Source organism: Eumetopias jubatus, unplaced genomic scaffold (genome assembly GCF_037043125.1).
Source record: "Eumetopias jubatus isolate StellerSeaLion01/CBP00866 unplaced genomic scaffold, mEumJub1_p1.0 scaffold_10, whole genome shotgun sequence".
NCBI classification, from domain to species: Eukaryota; Metazoa; Chordata; class Mammalia; order Carnivora; family Otariidae; genus Eumetopias; species Eumetopias jubatus.
The window spans coordinates 75,361,504-75,373,313 of NW_028274816.1; the positions used below are offsets into that span (position 1 = coordinate 75,361,504).

General features: G+C 55.3%; 1 protein-coding gene across 1 annotated transcript; it reads left to right on the plus strand.

Annotated features, from left to right (window-relative positions):
- Positions 1 to 237: 237 nt before the first annotated feature.
- TMEM238L (transmembrane protein 238 like) lies at positions 238 to 557 on the plus strand. Its single transcript, XM_088027236.1, has one exon. The coding sequence runs from the start codon at positions 318 to 320 to the stop codon at positions 555 to 557; it is 240 nt and encodes a 79-aa protein (XP_087883362.1). The 5' UTR covers positions 238 to 317.
- Positions 558 to 11,810: the final 11,253 nt, after the last annotated feature.

The following is an 11,810-nucleotide window of genomic DNA, read 5'->3' on the forward strand; positions in this document are numbered from 1 at the left end:
CGAGGGCACCTGACTCCTCCCCTGCCACGGAACTCAGTTGGCCCAGCGATGACCAGTCCCATTACCAGTGATGTCAGGCTGTTTGGGTCGGGACTGTTCTGAGTGATGAAGCAGTTAAGAAGCATCCTGCCCCACTGGCTGCCATGCTCATAAAGGCAGACCCATGTGTACTTCCTTGTGGATCCAGACAGCCTGACGGCTCCCTCATTTGCTCACACCCAGCAGCGAGAGCGAAGGTTGCAGGAGGCAGAACCGCCACCCGCCCATGCAGATCAGCCCCGGGAGTGCAGCTGGGCTCCCGCAGCTCCTCCCGGGCAATGCTCCTGGGGAGGCGGTGGGGAAGATGCAACCCGGGGCGCTGTGCATTCCTCCTTGTGCTGGCCCTCCTGCTCGACGTGGTGGGTCTGGTCCTTTTGCTGATAGGCATCTTCGCCTGCCTCGATTACTGGGACTTCTTGGTCTACACGGGGGCCCTGATCCTGGCTTTCAGCCTGGTGCTCTGGATCAGCTGGTATTCCTTCAACATCGAGGAACCTCTTGAGAAACTGAACTTGTAGTCTGGCCGTGGGCAGAGGAAGAGGGACGCAGGCTCCCTGGGCACCTGACTCTGAACCTGGGGCTGTTGGAGGAGCAGGGACATGCTTTCACTCCCAGGAAGAGTGCCCCAGCCGGGAGGAGGTGAGTGCACGAGAGGCCGGCCTGGCAGAGCAGGGCTTCTGTCAATCTGGGCTCCAACTGCACCTGTGCTGGCCACAGGTGTCCTCTCCCCTGGGGCCCTTCATCCTTATGGAGACTAGAAAGAGGGTCTCCACGGCCCCCTCCACGGCCGATAGGCCATGAGTGGTTCTGCCATGCAGAACAGGAAGTTACTCCTTCAGCTCAGAACATGGGAGAAAGGAGCCCATCTTGATTCTCTGTTAGGAAGCGTCCAGCAGCGGGGCGGTGGGGGGCGGGGGTATACTTTAGCCCTGGGAGGGGATGGAAAGCTCCCCGATGGTTGATTGTGCCCTTGCATGGATGGAGGCCGTGCAAGCGGGACTGTGGCGGGGAACCACCCAGAACAGCCCTTCTCCCTTGCTTCCTCCCTGCACCCGCGGATGGGACATGGGAATATTTCAGATCCTAAAGGGGGAGGACCTACCTCCACATCCCCTCTCAGTGCACCTGCCTCCTCCCCACCCTCCTCGCACACACTCCGTGTCCCCACCCCGCCACGGCTGGCCTGGGAGACTCAGAAGTCAGGAGACCATAGCGGGCCGTTCCATCGACCAAGCTGCACCTCCCAGCCGGGCCAGCAGCTCGGTTGACTGCATGTACCCAAGGGCGCAGATAACTAAGATTTTTTCACGGGGACACGAAACACCCAGGATAGGACTGGCCTGGCCCCCACAAACCCTGCATTATGGGCAGCTCTCCCCAGGAGACTGAGACTGGAGCCCTGCTTGGGCTGATGACCGTCATCCCCTCCTGCCCCCGTGGCCAGGAACCTGGCACAGCTGGGCACTCCCTTTCCAGCACTGGCTGAGAGGACAAAGGTCATGGCTGGGTTGGAAGGAGGAGATAATGATCCCCGTGTCTCTTCTGGGGGATTCCATCTGACCCTTGGAATGGAGAGACCAGAGCAGCAGTCTGAAGAAGTTTCCGGAGGGGGAGGGTAAAAGTCTGGTCCCGGCAGATGAAAGGAAAGGAGGTGGGGCGTCCGAGAGCCCGGGTCCCACTCTGAGTGGCACCAACTTGTTCACTGGGTGACACTGGACAGGTTGCAACCTGCCCCGAGCCTCGGTCTCCTCATCTGCAAAAGGAGGCTAATAGTACCCACCCTTGTTGTTGCCGTGGCCAAAAAGAGGGAAGGCAGGAGAAGACCCTTTGCACACCATGTGGTTTTTACAAACGTCACAGGTCCTTACCAAACATATAAGGGAGGGTGAGTAAACTGACCCAGAGTCCCAACTGAGAGTACTTGGTACTCGGTGCACCTCAAACTGGTAGTGAGGGAGTCGGTTTACACCTCAAAGCAAGAAGAAACCTCTCATTTATTGGCTCATTCCGAAAGGCATGCCAGGCACCGTGCAAGGCTCTGGGGATCCAGTGAAGGATAAGGTACATAGGTCCCTACCCTCGAGGGGTTTCCCGACTAGTGAGACAGAGAGAGTGATCAAATCGTCTCACTAATGGAGGCACAATAAGGGTCAGGTGAGGACTAGGAAGAAAAGGAACATCACTTCACAGGAACAGTCCACAGAGAAGCTGACCCAGAAAGTGGAATCTTTCAGGAAGAGGCAATGGCTTGAGCAAAGGTCCTGGGGCAGGAATTTGGTCATTATCTTCAGGACAGTTAAGAAGTTATTAAAGAGATGTAAGCAAGGGCGGGAGCTTAACATAACTGGATCTATGTTTCCAAAAGACCACCCTGACCATGGCATGGATGACAATGGTGATGAGGGTGATGATCACCAGGTCAAGCTCATTTGGGGAGCTAAGCCACTTACCCAAACAACAAGGGGTCCCTCGTGTCCTTCCCTCATTGAATAGAAAGGAGTTCAATAGCCCAGGGGTGAAGAGCATGGGCCAAGACCCAGACTGGTTTGAATCCAGCTTTGTTCCTCGCTACCTATGTGTCCCGGAGCAAGTTACCTCACGTCCCCCACGCCCTACTTTCCAAACCTGTAAAATGGAGATGGTGCTAATGACAGGCCCTACTTCAGAGACGATGATCAGATTAGCCCCTACTCCATAAGGATGTTGTACAGATCAGGTGGGTTAATGTGTGTACGGCACCCACGAGTGATGATTAAATGACACAAGGGGCACTCCATTGAAACTCTCTCACGATGCAGGTATCTGATGCATTACAGAGGGGTAAGACCTTCCTCCAAGACAGACATCCTTAAAGCATAATGATCACTTCTTAAGACAGGGTCTGGCATTAAAAATTTTCAGTAGGTATGAGAGAAAGGAAGCTCCCCCCAGAACACCAGACTTTTGTCCAGGCTCAAGGGGGCTTCAAGAGCTTAAGATCCACCGTGTTCTCCATTAAATACAGTCACGCAAATGTCACCTTCATCTTTTCAGTTCCCAAACTTCATGTTCTATGGAACCCTCAGAGCCAGCCTCCCTGGGTCCCTCCATCTCCTGCAATGCCCGAGGCTGGCCCAGAGTGACAAATCAGTGTGGGCCAGGACCTACTCACTGTTCAGGGGGCTGCCCATTTATGGAGCTGCCCACCACCCCCAGATGACCTTGGGCAAGTCACATTACTTCCCTTTAGAGTAGGGGATCTGGTCCCCATGGAAGGTTTTAACCAGGCTCTGAGAAGACCCCTCAGGGGCTGGGGTAGGAGACAGCAAGCAGGCATGAATCCGGCAGCCCTACCCACCCCACAACACACACATACCCCTCAGAATAGTGGGGTTTCCTGCAGTTTTATCAACTGAACTTCCACGGAAGGCTTCCTGTGAGCACAAGTTCTGACGCTAAACTGTATTTCTGAAAATGACTCATCTTGATCCCCTTACATTCTGTGACCTTTGGGCTGGGCATGATCTCAAACCACATTCATGATTTACGGGCAGTTTCTAACTGGCTCTGCCAGTTCTCTGATTCTCAGAGTGACATCAGAGGAAAGAGCATGGACCCCCTCCCCCTTAATTCAGAGCCCAGTGCTACCCTTCCAAGCTCGTCCTTCAGTCTCAGGACGATGAGTTTGCTAGAACATCCCCACCCCCTCCCCAAACTAGGCGGGTCGCATCCCTGGCGTGAGGTCGGGTATAGAACTCGGGTCAGCCTGGCCGCTAAACCTCAAAGGGCCCCCCCACCCCAGGAGTTTCAGAATGAGTGCCTTGTGTACCAAGCGAGACAACCCACCATCTGATTTTATCACTCGGTCACTATAATTCTCGCAAGATCTGTTTGCTCCATGTTCTGCCTGCTGGGAATTTCTTAGAGATAGAGACAAGCCCCCAGGCAAAGTCAGGTGAGGACTCTGATCCTTCTACTAGAGGGTGTACAGATACACGCCCCCAAACACAAACACACACACCCTCACACCTGCCACACACCTACCAGAAATACACACTCACAGAAACAAACACACACCCACTCGTCCACTCTGCAGTGACCAAAGCCCAAGGGCAAGGAAAGCTCACAGCCCCGAGCCCGGGAAACTGAAACCCATTCCTCACCATCGACATTTCCCCATGTGCAGACACCCCCTCTGCCCACAGAGGGGCAGGTGGGGCTGCCAGGTTAGCTCAGGTTACAACACGCCAGCTCAGCTCACCCAGGCCACGTGCAGACACGATGCTGGGGCTGCGTGGAGGGCCAAACATTTCTCGAATCCCTGGAGGAATGTTTAATCTAGAGGGAGAGATAAAGCAAGTACACAATACTTCACAAAAGTACACGGAAAATGCATGCCTGAGATAAGCTCAGTCTCACACGGGGCTCTGAGCGCCCAGTTGAGGAAGAAGAGATCTTGCCGGCGGGGAGGTGAGGGGAGCGGGGGGGGCCGTGTGTGCCTTCAGACATCTGGCCTGGGTCCTGAGGAGCAGGACAGAACGTGACAGGCAGAGACGGCACTTGGGAAGAGCCGGAGGAAAGGACCGCAGAAAGAAAACAGATGAAAGAATATTCTGGAAAGAGCGAGCAAGCACACGGGTCAGGGGTGCTCACCAGGGGACACTGGCAGCAAGACGAGGATTGAGATGTTTGGAGAGCAAAGAGGAGACTTCAGGCACTGTAGAGGCACATAGCCGGGCTCTGCTTGTGGTAGCAGGTGCAGAACAGGTGCAGCGAGAGGTGTGGGGGCAGGGAGACCACTCTCGAAGCTCAGCGGGGGGGCGGGTAGTGAGAGATCGACAGGAACTGAGGGCCATGGAAGGCAAAGGAGAGGGAGACAGCATGAGCGGACAGTCCGTCCTGGTCTCTTGCACCCGAGGGAGGTGTCAGAGGTTTCAGAGAGCCCCACTGTGAGTGCGCGGATTGGGGGAGGTCGGGGGTGGGCACAGGTCTGCTTACGATGATGCAATGATGCATTTTCCGTCGCGTGCACGCAGAGGTTGAGATGCAAATGGTGCATTCGAGCAGAACGGCCCAGCTGGTGTGGAATGTGCAGATCTTAAACTCAAAAGGAGATCAGGCAAGGAGTTGGAGGTAGGGGTTGGAGACGGGAGTGTGGGTGAGATTGTACAGGCTGGGGAGGTAGAGAGAAAGGGGAGGAAAACTCGGTGTGGGGGAGGGGGGAAGAGAAGGAAGGGAGGAGGAAGGGGAAGGCTCAGATTCTCTGAAGGAGGCCCTGCATGTGACCCCACACCCCCTAACAACAGCACTGCAGAAAGCATCGGGACTACTCCCTCTTACTGATGAGGATATCAAGGAGCACAGAGTCTAAGTCACTTGTCCAACATAATGGAACTAGAGAGTGTGGGCGCCAGGTTGTGAAACTGGGTATACCTGCCCCATGGGCCATACCGTTTCCACCGGGCGGTGGGGGGCGGGGGGGAGGCGGGGGATGGCAAACTCTGGCCTCGGGCCAAACCTGGCCCTTCTCCCATTTTGTACGTTGAGCTGTCCTGCAACACAGCCAGGCACACTCACTCAGGCACCGTCTAGAGTGCCTTACGCCATAACGGCAGAGCCAGGTCACTCCAACGGAGACCATATGGCCTGCAGTGGCTACAATACTTACTATCTGGCAGCTTATAGAATAGCTTGCGGACCTCCGGCCTGGCCGTGGTTACCTCCCATGGGAGCCAGAGTCAGAACCTTGAGCCATGCCTGCTTTTGGGGGGAGTGAGAGAAGGGAGGCAGGCTGGGAAGCCCACAGAGTAGTCCCCAGTAGTAATAAGGGAGTGACAAGGAGGACATGAGTGGGGGACCGGCCGCCGAACACCTGAGAGCCGTCAAGATGGCTGTAGCCTGAGGCAAGTTGATCGGGCTTGGCCGTGAGCTTTTATCACTACATGGTGGGGACACAATGGGACCAATGGCTGCCGAGATGTCCAAAGGGACCAGCGCAGATCCGTCTTCAACGTATTTGGGGAAGAAATGACAGGAGTAAGGCTGTATTGGCCTTGCTGGTTTGCAGAAAGGTTTTTTTCAGAGATGGGGATTGAGAACATTGAGCAGGACGGTAAGGGGAGGCGAGGGGCCAGAGGAGAGGGAACGAAGGCACTGGAGTTACAAACGAAGACAGCCCGATGTCTGGCCACATCCGAGGTGGACGTGGGGGTGGACATCCAGAGCCCGGGGAGAGCTGTTAGCTTTGCCCTCAGCGAAGGGTGAGGAGAGGGAACTCAGACTTAAGGAGTGTCTCGGTATTTACCGGCCAATCCCTTGTTTTCAGGACCTCCTCTGATGCTCACAGCTCAGGGATTCAAATACCCATTTTACAGGTGGAGCAAACTGAGTCTCAAAGCAGTTCACAACTAGCCCACGGAAACAGCGGTACTGAGAGGCAGCACTAGAACTCAAACCCAAGTCCTGTCGACTCCACTAACCACACACAGGTTTGAAATGACGTATTCAAACCTGGGGCTGACCCATTTCATCTTCATTTATTCATGGCAGGCCCCCTCCGACGGGAAGATGCTGCTCTTGGCCACACATCCTTTCCTAGTATCCAGGACAAACCAGAGGCTGCGAGGCAGAGGTTTTCAAAGCACCCACCAGGATGCCCACGAATGGCATGAACGCCAGACTTCTGGAAGGTTCCAGTCTCCGTCAGGGGTCCAGCGCCCCTGCGCCACCCCTCACCCCTGTGAGGGCTCCGCCTCACCCATCTCTTGGTAGGGCCCAGAGAGCCCGTGGGGCATATTGCAACATGCCGGCTTGCAAAAGCAAAGGATAGCCGATGCTGTGTCCCAGGGGCTGTCCTCCTGGGTGCCAGACGCTGTTTGTGATTAATGCAGCCCCACCCGTTTGCACGGCCAAGCTGCCTGGGTGGTTCACATTGAGCTTTTAGTCAACTGAAACCCTCCTCCAGGCGATTTTCTGGACGAAAGTGAGCTACTGCTGTGCTGTCCTCATGTTATTCATTTCTTGATCCTAAGAGCAGGACTCTCTTTTTATCTTAGCTCGACTGCATCTAGTCACATGCAGCTTGACCATAGTTACCTATGACAGTCACCTTTCAGCTCACTTTCAGAGGCTAATCAGATGTGCGTGCACTTGTCCCCAGTGCTTGGCCTGCCTCGATAACTTATATTTCCCCTGGTCTAATTTTCTACTTCTTATTTGTATTTCACCTTTAAAAAAAAAAAAAAAAAGTGTAAGTGTTCCTTGTAAGCTGCCTCAGATGTTCTGTGGTACTCATGATCCCAGGGTCCTGGGATCGAGCCCCGCGTCGGGCTCCCTGCTCCGTGGGAAGCCTGCTTCTCCCTCTCCCGCTCCCCCCGGCTTGTGTTCCCTCTCTCGCTGTGTCTCTCTCTGTCAAATAAATAAATTAAAAAGAAAAAAAAAGAAAGGAACACACAGAGCCCAGTGTATGGACACAGTACCTGGGTTATCCCGACACCATGGAATCTTCCAGAAGTTTCGTGCTCAGCCACCAGCCTGGCCTCTCAGAATTTAGGCTGGACTCAGAAACCTGACGAGGTATCACGGATGCACATTCCAGATAAGCCATGAAGAAGAAAGATTCCCCCCCCTACTCCAGAAGACTCCTTGACCATCTGCATATGTAATCCTATTGATTTTCCCAACTGGGAATTGGGATTTCAATTCCCAGTTGATTTTCCCGTTGCCTGGTGGTTCCCACCTGACTCCACGCGGTGAGGAAGTGCTTCCTCTTACTTGAGTTGCTAACGTTAGCACAGACACAAGGGTCCCTTGTCATCCCCATCACCCTGAACAGCTCCTTAGGAGGACACTGTGTTGGAGGCCAAGTAATTTCTTTTCCTTGTTTTTTTTTTTTTTATTATTATTATTATTCTAGAAATGGAACAGGTTTCCCTTTCTTTGGCTGGGAGCCAAATGCAATCGTTGGCTTCCATTTTGCAGCCGTCACGTTGTTCGTGACATGCCAATCTCGAAAGAGTGGGATTGCGCTCAGCCCAGAGCGTATTTTCTCAGAATCTGGGGCGGGGGGGGGGCAAGGGACCTGAGATCAGCTGCATGGGCTGTGGGGTCTGGCCTCCCGCGTCACACCCACTCCAGGTGCGCACGTGACCGGCACCTTCCCCGCGCGCCCTGTCGTGTGGCTGCTCGCAGGCCATTTAAATGCATGGGTGATGGTCCTCCACTAGGGTGCTTGTTCAACTCCTGAACTGTCTCCCACATCGGAGAGCATGCAGGACGGGCATCGGACCGCTGCTCTGGGGAATGAGTGGAGAATGAATCTGTGATAGCAGCAATAGGGGGTGCATTGCACCCAAGTCCAGCTGGTTACTTTGCTGACCCTTGCATTAGCCACCCCCCCCCCAGAAGAAAAGGGAGGCCCACACGGGAGGGCGTCAACCATCAGGGAACCCTAGCTAAGAGCTAGAATTGAGAAGGCACATCTAGGCAGTGCATGTGGGAATTGGGGGCTGTCCCTCTGGGGGCTTGGTCTGCAGCGGAGTCTGTGCCAGGACAAAGCTCAGGGACCCCTTACGGCGCAGACTCAGAGGACACAGAACAGAGCTCGGGCTGAGGTCAGGAGAGCGGCTCGAAGATCTCCGGGGACTTTGGTAAATGCAGATTCTGATCCAGGCGGTCTGGGGAGAGGCCCGAGGCTCTGCATTTCTAATAAGCTCCCAGGAGGTGCCACGGCTGCTGGTCCACATGACGCAGAAAAGAGCAAAGATCTTAAGCAGCCCCATTATTTTAGAGATGCGGGACTGGAGCCCTGGCGTCCAGGGGTCTGGGTTGCCAGTCAAGCCCTCTTCCCCCGCAACCCCGTAAACCGCTGACTGGCTTCTCCAGAGCCCTGCTGAGCCTCGGGCAGAGCAAGCAAGCAAGCAAGCAAGCAAGCAGGGCAGTGGCCAGAGGAGGTGAGGCACACTCGTGCTGCTGGTGAGTCACGAGCCATTGCGCCTGGGGCCCCAATGTGACTGTGCTGTGTGCCTGGAAATGTGGTCCCGACTGCCCAGGTCTCCACGCTGCTCCGTGTCTCCCGAGATGCCAGAGCCCTGAGCGCATGAGTGCCCATCCCGCAAGGCAAGGCGGGGCAGAGAGGGAGGAGGAAGCAGGACGGGCCAAGTTTCAATGGGCAGGGCCACCTGGAGCTGGGCTCATCCTCCCAAAAGTTCTCCCGCAGGGCTCTCCAGAACCATCTCTGCGGCCCCTCCTCCTGTCTGTCTCCTGGGAGGACAGCTGGGCTTTTTCCATGACCTGAACTCAGTTGGCTCTGCCAGTGACAGGCTGAGTGACCTTCCAGGTGATCCTCACCTATTAGGGGGTAATGATAATGACGTCACAGTCACAAGGATCAAACGTGATTCGGCATTGGCCTTCGGAGATCCCCACAACCTCCCAAATGGGCAGAAACCTTTGAGAGCATCACTTCTCCTTTGTAGAAATCAAAACGCAGAGCTGTAAATTTCAGACTCCTGATGATTCTGGGACCTTAGCCCCTATCATTTTATAAAGCTATTTAAGGTTAAATCTGCCACGAATAGGCAAGCCCACACTTCACACAACCTTGGGCCTACAGTTTGCAGCAGGGATGGCCAACAGGGGCCCACACACGCAGGGGAGTATGGGTTTACTGCGGGAAGGGTGGCTCCGCCCAGGCTCTGCAGCCCACCCTCAGTCAGGAGCCTTGAATTTCCTAGGCTTCAACTCTTTTCTCGGTGACGTTACCTGAGTCCACCACCTGTTGAAGCCAGCTTGGAAACACATTTGCATGAGGGACCAAAGAGCCTTCTGGGTAAAAACCAACCCTAAGGGAAAAGAGAGGGAGACAGACAGGCTCGGCCTGGTAACACAGGCTGAATGTAGGTGTGCACAGCGTTGTTCATCATGCTGTAACCTCTATTTGCTCTTGAGGAAAATGTGTTCCAAATCAGATATCTGAGGCAGTTTTGGGGAGGGCTGGGGATGGAGGGAGACCATGTGTGGTGTTGGGGTCCTCGTCTCAGTACTTGAAAGCATCTGGCTTTGACTTGGTTTGTGTGAGTTCCTAGCAGACACGTGAGACAGTAAGTGCCAAGAGCTGAGTGAATTTGTTCATGAGCTGAATTCCAAGGCTCATCCATCCAAGGCTTCCAGAAGTTTCTTGGCAGGGTAGGCACACGGGGCAGCCGGGATCCATCCAAAGCTTCCAGAAGTTTTTTGGCAGGGTAGGCACCCGGGGCAGCCGGGAGAACGGTAAATTGGGCCTTATCAGGACATTTGTATGGCAGGATCGGAATGCTGGAGACTGCATGGCACCTGGGAATGCCAAGGTTTCAGTGTAAGACAGAGTGCTCTGTCTGTGTTTAAGGACCAAGCATGGAAGGCCCAGCGAGAGCGGTCTCTGACCTCACGGCAGCCACACATGCTCATTCCTTCCTATCGCTCCTTCTCTATCCAACAAACGTCCACCTCTGGCCCTGGTTCCTCCAGGATCCCACAGACTGCTCCTACCAGGAGATACTTTTCGGTTTGAAGGTGGGGGCTTTCAGGGAAAGGAGGGCGAGCTGAGGCACCGAGTCCCACGGCCTCCCCAGTATCTCTGAATGCCCCACGCTGCCGGGCTGTGTGCCCCAAAACTCCCCGAGTCGGCCTGGGAAGAAATAATGTACATAGGGATGGTAGTTTACAGGCTAACAGCTTGGATGTGCCCTGGGCCTGACTCTGCTTCCCAAATACAAGCACCCAGGTGACAAGTGTCCCCGTGTCTTTTCTTCCTTGCTTCTCCTCCTCCTACGTTAGCCCCAGCCCACTAGGCAGCCATTTTCCTTTTCACCGGCTTCCTTTCCAGCCCAAGGCCACGGGCAGAGGCCCTCCGGAGGGTGTCCCCAAGGGCACACCCCCAGCACACACAGCTTCAGCCCGATGTCGCCTCATCCCGACCCTGCCTTTCTGACCGGCCCTCCCGGCCCCCATCCAGCTCAGACTTGTGGCCCGAGTGCCCACGTCCACACCTACCTCCCCGACGACAGCTCACCAGCGTCCGAGCTCTGGCCCCTGCTCAGAGCCTCTTGTGGTCTGGGACACCTAGCCCGCGTTTCTGCAGCACCCTGGGAACAATGACACGGCCATGCCTTGCCTGGGAACTTGTTAGCAGGGCAAAATGTCCAGCCCTGGTGGGGGGACCAGCTCGTCCCGGTTTACCTGCCTCGATCTGGGGGGGTTCCTATTCCAGACCTACAAAGTGAGAGTAACCACGTTTACCAAGCTCCCCCCCCGGGGGGGGGAGGGGATGCTGAAGCACGCGAGCCACTGGGACGGATCTCTGAGGCTGCCCTGCGGGCGTCTCCATCTCCTCCGCCTCCCCCGGGCACCAGAGAGCAGACCTTGCCCCCTGTCACGCAGCGTCCTGGCCCCAGGCTGCGCCAGCCCCACGCAGTCCTATCAGCCGTGGGGAACGTCGCGTCCTGGCCGGCCCATCCTGCCCCCAGTCACCTGCGGCTGGTGTCCCTTACCAGCCAGGGGGGATGGACTGGTTGTTCCCCCGGTCTCGTCTGCATTTCAGTTTTCAAGAGACTCAAGCTCCCCGTTGCTTAGGAAGAAAGTCGGGTGTGGGAGGCTGCAGGGGGCACTGGTGTAGGAAAAAAAGGAAGGTATTATTATTCCCACCCCCCCCATCTCCCTTGTCTTGAAATCTACTGTCTGCCAAGGAGACTGATCATTAAGGAATAATTAATTCATCTCCCCATGATTTATTAATCAAACACATCCACAACTGC

Excerpts from the sequence above, each read along its gene's own strand:
- TMEM238L (XM_088027236.1), top strand. The coding sequence starts at position 318 with ATGCTCCTGGGGAGGCGGTGGGGAAGATGCAACCCGGGGCGCTGTGCA.